This window comes from Piliocolobus tephrosceles, chromosome 3 (assembly GCF_002776525.5).
Source record: "Piliocolobus tephrosceles isolate RC106 chromosome 3, ASM277652v3, whole genome shotgun sequence".
In the NCBI taxonomy this organism is placed as follows: Eukaryota; Metazoa; Chordata; class Mammalia; order Primates; family Cercopithecidae; genus Piliocolobus; species Piliocolobus tephrosceles.
In genome coordinates, this window is record NC_045436.1 from 182987007 (window position 1) to 182995766 (window position 8760).

At 58.0% G+C, this 8760-nt stretch overlaps 1 protein-coding gene across 2 annotated transcripts; it reads left to right on the forward strand.

Moving 5' to 3' along the window:
• The first annotated feature begins 25 nt into the window (after nt 1–25).
• On the forward strand, nt 26–5217 carry TMEM129 (transmembrane protein 129). 2 transcript variants are annotated; one of them, XM_023206768.2, is made up of 4 exons: nt 26–627; nt 2654–3128; nt 3618–3777; nt 3858–5217. In XM_023206768.2, exons 1-4 carry the CDS (start codon nt 423–425, stop codon nt 4104–4106), a joined length of 1089 nt encoding a protein of 362 aa, XP_023062536.1. In that variant the 5' UTR covers nt 26–422; the 3' UTR covers nt 4107–5217. The 2 variants fall into 2 exon arrangements, with proteins under 2 accessions (XP_023062536.1, XP_023062537.1); XM_023206769.2 differs by lacking the exon at nt 3618–3777.
• Nucleotides 5218–8760: the final 3543 nt, after the last annotated feature.

Genomic DNA, 8760 nt, shown 5'->3' on the forward strand with positions numbered 1-8760 from the left:
CCTCGTGCGCCGACGATTCTGTTTCCGGAGTGGAGGGCCTGCTGGGGGGGTGTCTGAAGCTGAGACCTCTGGCTCGCCGTCGCCGCACGAATTTCGGGTTCTGCAGCTGACGGTACTGGGCGGGGCTTCATGACCAGGCCCTGAGAGCCGCTGGCTCAGGCCTAAGGTTCACCAGCTGTGTCCTGAGACCAGGTGCAGTGCCGCCTCCAGGGCGGGCCCTGAAGAGAGGCCGCACCCTCACGGGGACTGCATCTCCCAGAGCGCCCCGCGGGCGGCCGGGCGGCAGGACTCCATCTCCTAGAGTGCCCTGCGGGAGGCCAGGCGGCGGCTCCCGCAACGGACAGGTCGGGGTCTGGGCGCTGCGGCCTCTTCCCCGCGCCGGAGGCTGGGTGCTCGCCGGACAGCTTCCCGGCGGCGGCGCGATGGACAGCCCCGAGGTGACCTTCACTCTCGCCTATCTGGTGTTCGCCGTGTGTTTTGTGTTCACGCCTAACGAGTTCCACGCGGCGGGGCTCACGGTGCAGAACCTGCTGTCGGGCTGGCTGGGCAGCGAGGACGTCGCCTTCGTGCCCTTCCACTTGCGCCGCACGGCCGCCACGCTGTTGTGCCACTCGCTGCTGCCGCTCGGTGAGGCTGCTCTGGCCGGCCAGCCGCGTCCTCTCCTGCGCAGGGCTTGCTGGGAGGTCAGGAGGAGGCCTCCGCCAGTTCGCCCAGGCCCCGAAAGCGCCTGGGCGCAGCTGGGGAGAGGCGCCGGTCCTCATCCAGAGGGACCGCGGCGTGGGCTGAGCGCGCTTAGGGGCGCCGCCGGCGCTAGCTTGCAGGTGACGGGAACCCAAGTACAGAACCTTGGGCAGGGGATGCCTCGGCTCACCAAGTCCTGAACCGTCACGTGCCTGGGGGTTGCAAGGCCAAGCAGCCTTTGCTTGTCGTGGTTGGGGGCAGTGGCCAGGAGAAGGCAACTGTTGATTGAGTCCAACAGAAGGGTCAGAGGGGCTGCGTGGAGGGTGGCACTACTCTAGGCCTTGGAAGGTGGGTGTGGGGAGAACAGGCGGATTTGGAGGCAGTTCCAGTTTGGGGGCGCCACAGGGGCAGAGGCTGAGGAGGGCCTCTGTGCAGGTGGGACCCTCAGAGTTGTTCGGGGGGTGTTGGGCTGGGCCCCAGGTGCTAACTGGGGCTCTGGAAGGTCCTTGTCTCAGCTGGTTGGGAGGTGGGGGGTGCAGTGGCTGAAAAGGGATTTCAAGGGGGGACCTCTGGAGGACACAGGGGCAGACGCAGGTCTGGGAGGACAAATGGCCAGTGGCTGGCCAGGTCTGCTGCTCTGAGGAAACGAGGGGTGACCCTCCACATCCCGGTGTGAGAATGCAGCTGCCCGGGCCCAGGAGAGCTGGAGGCAGGTGTGGGGTGGAGACGCCCAGGCCTGCCTCATGGAGAGGGTAGGCTGGGGGCCCACTTGAGAGATGGATGGGGTTGAGTGGGGCTAGGGCCCTGATCAGGCCGCTTTCGAGGGCTACTGGATGGGTTTCTGTATCCGTTCCAACTGCACCCTCCCCAGAGGCCTGTGAGGGACCACAGGTGAATCATGGCGGCCACACCTGGAGCAGACAGCACAGCTGACCTCACAGTTGGATGTCAAGCTCTTTATTTTTAACTTAGTTTGAAAGTTTTCAAGCTTTATTAGGTATTAGTTACCTATTGATTTTTATTTCATTTATTTATTTATTTTTTGAGACGGAGTCTCACTCTGTCGCCCAGGCTGGAGTGCAGTGGCGCGATCTTGGCTCACTGCAACTTCGTTTCCTGGGTTCACACCATTCTCCTGCCTCAGCCTCCCGAGTAGCTGGGACTACAGGCGCCCGCCACCACCCCCGGCTAATTTTTTTGTATTTTTTAGTAGAGACGGGGTTTCACCATGTTAGCCAGGATGGTGTCGATCTCCTGACCTCGCGATCCGCCCGTCTCGGCCTCCCAAAGTGCTGGGATTACAGGCTTGAGCCACCACGCCCAGCCCCTAGTAACCTATTGTTACATGTCACGTTACCTTGAAATTCAGTGCCTGGGCCAACTCCAAATGTAGACTATTACTTTTTGCCAACTGGAACCTGCTAGTGCAACTCCTCCCCGTCTCCATTGCTTATTGGACCTTCAAATTGTCCCCGATCTGGCCAGCAGGGCCCTGAAGCTGGCTCTGTGTCCTCTGGGCGTGTCCCATCATTCTTTGACCCTTGCTTCCTTTCTCGCACACAACTTCTCAGCTCTGGGATGGGCCACTTTTGACCAGCCTTCTCAGAGCCGGTGAGATTGAGAGACTGAGATCCTGTCCAGGCAGCTGCCCTGGGCAGGCCAGGGGTCAGCTCTGCCTGAGGGGACACTTGATTGTGTTTATTTTTCCCTTTCTAGGCTTTTGTAGTTTTTTCAATATTTACATATTGTATGAAACTAAAGCAGCAAATTAAACACCTTTTCCCCTAATATATCCTGCCATTGCCACAGGCAGGGACAGAGTGGGCCGGCTGGGGAAGTGCAGAGTGGGTAAAACCCACTTACCCTGGGAGGTGACCCTGGAACCCGGGCAGAAGGCCAGGCCCAGGGCTGTGTGGGGGTGGACAGCAGCCTGGCACCCACTTTCTCCTGAGGCTCACCCTGTCCTTTGCAGGCTACTATGTGGGCATGTGCCTTGCGGCTTCAGAAAAGCGGCGCCACTTCCCCAGCCAGGCCCCTGAGGCCTGGCGGCTCTTCCTGCTGCTGGCCGTGACCCTCCCCTCTGTCGCCTGCATCCTGATCTACTACTGGTCCCGTGACCGGTGGGCCCGCCACCCACTGGCGCGCACACTGGCACTCTATGCCCTCCCACAGTCGGGCTGGCAGGCTGTTGCCTCCTCCGTCAACACTGAGTTCCGGCGGATTGACAAGTTTGCCACTGGCGCACCAGGTGCCCGTGTGATTGTGACAGACATGTGGGTGATGAAGGTGACCACCTACCGAGTGCACGTGGCCCAGCAGCAGGACGTGCACCTGACTGTGACGGAGTCTCGGCAGCACGAGCTCTCACCAGACTCGAACCTGCCCGTGCAGCTCCTCACCATCCGTGTGGCCAGCGCCAACCCTGCCGTGCAGGCCTTTGACATCCGGTAAGAGTGTGGTGCCTGCGGGGGTGCAGAAGGGGTGCAGAGGGCACGCGGCAGGCCAGAGCCAGGCTCTGGCGCCATGACCCCTGGGAGGTGCTAGGCGTAGCCGGTGTGGACTCCAGCACTACTGGACTTGTGTGACACCAGGCAAGGTGTCCACGAGACACCAGTCACTGAGCCCTCCCGCATAGCCCTCCTTTGGGCCCCCCTGCACTCTTGGCCTCCTCTTCCACTCTCCCTGGAGCCGTCTCCCCCAGATTCTTGGGGAGCACTCAGGACAATGCAGCCCTCAGGCTGGACAGCTGCCTTGCTCCTAGGTCTGCCCCATGCCCAGGTTGGGCTGTCTGGCACTGGGTCCCTGGGCTCTGGCCTTAGGGCCATCTCTCCTGGTTGGTCCTGGTGCAACAGCTGCCCTGTCACTCCTTGGGGTATGGCCTCCATCTCCCCCTCCCTTCGCCCTGCAGAGGGGCCCAGCAGCTCTCCTCCCTGCAGGCTGAACTCCACTGAGTATGGGGAGCTCTGCGAGAAACTCCGGGCACCCATCCGCAGGGCAGCCCACGTGGTCATCCACCAGAGCCTGGGCGACCTGTTCCTGGAGACATTTGCCTCCCTGGTAGAGGTCAACCCGGCCTACTCAGTGCCCAGCAGCCAGGTGGGGGCCCGGGCCAGGTGGATGGGTGGGTGCCCATGGGTGTCTGCCTGGGCTCCTGGTGACGCTCCACCTGCCCGCAGGAGCTGGAGGCCTGCATAGGCTGCATGCAGACGCGTGCCAGCGTGAAGCTGGTGAAGACCTGTCAGGAGGCAGCCGCAGGCGAGTGCCAGCAGTGTTACTGCCGCCCCATGTGGTGCCTCACCTGCATGGGGAAGTGGTTCGCCAGCCGCCAGGACCCCCTGCGCCCTGACACCTGGCTGGCCAGCCGTGTGCCCTGCCCCACCTGCCGTGCACGCTTCTGCATCCTGGATGTGTGCACCGTGCGCTGAGTGGGCTGGGCCTTGAGGTGACTCTGTGTCCCCCCAGCCACGGGGCGGGGAAGGGGGTGGCTGGGCCTCCTGGCTGCCAAAGGGCTCTACTCAAAGCACATGATCTGGAGCACCTCACCTCTGCCCTGGGTCTGCAGAAGGCTGAGGACTTTTGGTTAAAAGCAATCCTCATGAAAACACCCCACCCTGCTTGGCAGCCAGGGTACACGTCCTGGGTACCTCCTTTTTGCCTCCCTTCTGCCCCCTTCCTGCTGCTGGGGGCAGATCCTGCACACACAGAATACGGCGTTTGCCCCCGAGCCATTCCTTGGAGACCCTGGGTCTACCCCAGGTGGTCATCACCTGGGCCATTTGCCTTACTTCCCTGGAGCACACCCGCCCTCAGTTAGGTGCCAGACCCAGATCTGCATTCTCCTGCCCTGTCCTGGAGCTGGCTCCTGGCTGCCTGGAGAACCCTGGGTAGGTCCCAAGGGTGGGCTAGAGAAGAGGGCACCGCTGTGGTGTGGGCGCAGTCCTGGGGCTTCCTGGAGGCTGTGGCCAGTTGAGGGCCATTCCTGGGTGGGGTGGCAATGGAAGGACAGGTCAGCGTGCCCTCATTTGTGGGGCTGCCCCTCAGGGGTTCTCATCCTGTCCTTGGTGCCTTCTGCTGCCCAACAAGTCCAGGGAGGGCTGAGGCCTCAGACTGCTGGGTAGGGGTGGGGGTTGAAGACCAAAGTGCCATAGTGACATCCAGAACACAAGCCCCCCAGGGGTCCAGCACAGGCTGCCTACTCCCCCAGGGTCTCTCAGGCTCAGAAGGGGGTGCACGCCCCGTGTGGTCAAGGCTGTGGTGGGTGTGTTGCCCAGTTCCTGTTGGTTCAAGGGGAGGGGAGATGTTGGCCAGGCCCCAGGCACAGCCCTGACACAGCTGTGGCTACTGGAGGGCCTTACACCTGCGGCCCAAAGCCCCTGGGCTTGGCTGTTTTAGACAGAGGTGATGGACTCAGGTGGCCTGACCCTAACCCTTGGGATTTGGGAGGCTTCCTGGAGCACTCAGCAGGTGAAGGCAGCAGGGGCCGTGCCTGGGAGCCGGACCTAGCCTTGATCCTGAGTTTTTTTTTTTTTTTTTAAGACGGAGTCTTGCTCTGTTGCCCAGGCTGGAGTGCAGTGGCATGAACTCGGCTCACTGCAAGCTCCGCCTCCCGGGTTTACCCCATTCTCCTGCCTCAGCCTCCTGAGTAGCTGGGACTACAGGTGCCTGCCACCGCGCCCAGCTAATTTTTTGTATTTTTAGTAGAGACGGGGTTTCAAAGTGTTAGCCAAGATGGTCTCGATCTCCTGACCTCGTGATCTGCCCGCTTTGGCCTCCCAAAGTGCTTGGATTACAGATGTGAACCACCGCACCCAGCTGATCCTCAGTTTTAAGGGCTGCCAAAGAGGGGCAGTGGGTTGGGGTTGTTTTTACTACAAAAGAAGTAACTTAGTTTTGGGCTGGGCGCGGTGGCTGAAGCCTGTAATCCCAGCACTTTGGGAGGCCGAGACGGGCGGATCACGAGGTCAGGAGATCGAGACCATCCTGGCTAATACGGTGAAACCCCATCTCTACTAAAAAATACAAAAAACTAGCCGGGCGAGGTGGCGGGCGCCTGTAGTCCCAGCTACTCGGGAAGCTGAGGCAGGAGAATGGCGTGAACCTGGGAGGCGGAGCTTGCAGTGAGCTGAGATCCGGCCACTACACTCCAGCCTGGGCGACAGAGCGAGACTCCGTCTCAAAAAAATAAAATTAAAAAAAAAGAAGTAACTTAGTTTTTTAAAGACAAATCTATTGTAGCCAAATGACACCGTATTTAATAAAATGTACTCTGAAGTGATGTACTGTGTTTTGTGTGGCCCGATATTAAAACCAAACTTTTGTCATAGTTGGAGAATGGCCTGGGGGTGTTGGAGAAGCCACCTTAGAGGTGGAATTGTGCGCGTGGTGTGCTTTGTTCAGAATAAGGAGGAAAAAACCCTTTGGTTGGAGGCGGGTGCAGTAGGAACCTTCTCTGATTTCTAGTTTGGGGACTCTGGGGTCTTGACAACCCCCAACCCAGGGCCATCTGCAGGAGCAGGGCAAGAGGGGCAGAGACACATCCTGGGGGAAGTCACTGTGTGGTCGCCACTGTGGCTCCTTACAGATTCAGGAACTGATGTGCGGACACGTGGGTAGCCAAGGAGCGAGCAGCCTTTCCGGTTCACTTATGTTTGCAGCTGCCTCCTGTGAGGACACCAGGCTGTCTCTACTGACCTCACTGTGGGTGAGGGTGGCCCAGGAATTGCCAGCTAAGCACCTAGGGCAGACAAGGCGGCACCCGGGGTTCCCCACAGCACTGGGCCCTCAGGTGAGCACCCCAGCAACTGGACAGTGAGTGCTGGCTGCTGTTTTCCCCATTCTGCTTCTCGACTCACAGGACGGTTCTTGGGGAAATAGTACACGTAATCCTGTTGAAAGATATGACAGTGGGCTCTGGTTTCCTGTGCTCCGAGTGTCTTCAGATTCTTTCCAGTGTGGTGCTTTCACTAGCATTCTTTTGCATACACAACCAGGCACTGCTTTAACCAATGACAGAGACTAGTGAGCATCTACTGAGGGGCTGTTACAGACCCTGACTGTGTGCCAGGCCCTGGGGCTCCCAGGTACTTGGACTCTTTGGCTCTGTGCTGTTAACTTAGAGGAGACTTTATTTCTTCTGAAAAGTTACAGCCTGATGATGAGAATTGCTTGAACCCGGATAGCAGAGGTTCCAGTGAGCTGAGACTCCACTCCACTCCAGCCTGGGCGACAGTGAGACTGTCTCAAAAAAAAAAGTTACAGCCTGCAAGGTGGCCTTTCCTGCAAGGAAAGCACAGCCTCTGGCCAAGACCAGAGACGGGCACTTGAGAGGAGGAGGAGGGGTTGAGGCAGGAGCTGAATGGGTTGGCTAAACATGCATATTCAGCAGGTGACAAGAAGATCTATGAATATTCATGAAGGCAGTCCTGACGCTTGCATCCTGAACAAACATAATCCACATTCACTTTGGGGTGGAGACTTAACATTTAAATGTATTAGGAGGTTCTACACAGGCCAGAAGTGGTCCATCACTGTGGTCTCTTATCTGGACCAAGTTACTGAAATCAGTTGCCTGTTCAATGAAACCTGTAGTTCCAATGAAACCTGTAGTTATGGCTAGTGGAATAGGGGCTGGGGGATCAGTTGGCATCTGGTGGAACTGCAAATTGGTTTTTATTGTTTTGAGACAGGGTCTCACTCTGTTGCCCAGGCTGGAGTGCAGTGGCACCATCTGGGCTCACTGCAGCCTTGACCTCCCAGGTTCAAGCAATCCTACTTCAGCCTCCGAGTAGCTGGGATCACAGGCACACACCACCACAGCCAGCTAATTTTTTTGATTTTTAGTAAAGAAGTCTTGCTATGTTGCCCAGGCTGGTCTTGAATTCCTGAGCTCAAGCGATCCTCCCACCTTAGCTTCCCAAAGTATTGGGATTACAGGTGTGAGCCACAGTGCCTAGCCTTTTTGTTGAAGTTTTTTGTAAGACAGGGTCTCGCTGTTGCCCAGGCTGGTCTTAAACTCTGGACCTGAAGCAATCCTCTGGCTTCAACCTCCCAAAGAGTTGGGATCACAGGCATGAGCCATCATCTCAGCCACTGCACTGTTTCAATACTGCTTATCTCAAGGCCAGTGTTTGTTGCGCTACTAAGAGGAAAAGAAAAGCAGTGTGACAGTAAGAATATAGTTTAAATGTAGGGTGTGTGACTTAACCCTTGCCTGGCATGACCTTCGGTCCTATTCATAATTTGGTATCTTATTGCCACTGGTGTCCGTTCAGTTGTTGGGGGCTTAGGATTTTAATTTTTTTTGAGACAGAGTTTCGTTCTTGTTGCCCAGGTTAGAGTGCAGTGGCATGATCTTGACCCACCATCTCCCGGGTTCAAACGATTCTCCTGTCTCAGCCTCCCGAGTAGCTGGGATTACAGGCATGCGCCACCACGCCAGGTTAATTTTGTATTTTTAGTAGAGACGGGGTTTCTCCGTGTTGGTCAGGCTGGTCTCGAACTCCCGACTTCAGATGATCCTCCCACCTCGGCCTCCCAAAGTGTTGGGATTACTAGCGTGAGCCACCGCACCCTGCAAGGATTTTATTTTTAGTTCACAGTATTGAGGGTTATGGGATGCCCAGGGCCTGGGGAGGGAGGGGACAGGATGTGTCTCCTAGTCTTAGGATGACCTTTTCAAGTTCAAAAGGGGGCGGTGGGCGCACCAAGGCACAGTCCTGAGGACAGCAGGTGCAAAAGCCAGGCTCTCCCGGAGGTGTAGGGCCTGAGAGGGATCCCAAGCATCCCTGGGGCTCAGCCTCCTGGACCTGACCCCACTGCCCACTCTTTTGGCTGGTTCCACTCTCCCCTGCATCCCTCACGTTGTCCCCAACAGGAAGCTGTGGGAACCTGTTTCCAGGTGTATGTGCACCCCTGTTGGGGTTCTGTTTGGCTGGATCCGCGGGGCCATCAGCTGCAACTGTGACGGCGGCGGGGAAGCGGGACGGATGGTGCGGATCTACAGGACCTCGCCTCCAGGTGGGGCCTCCCTGCTGAGCCAGGGATTCTTCAGGGTACTTCAAGCCCAGTCAACTCCAGGCA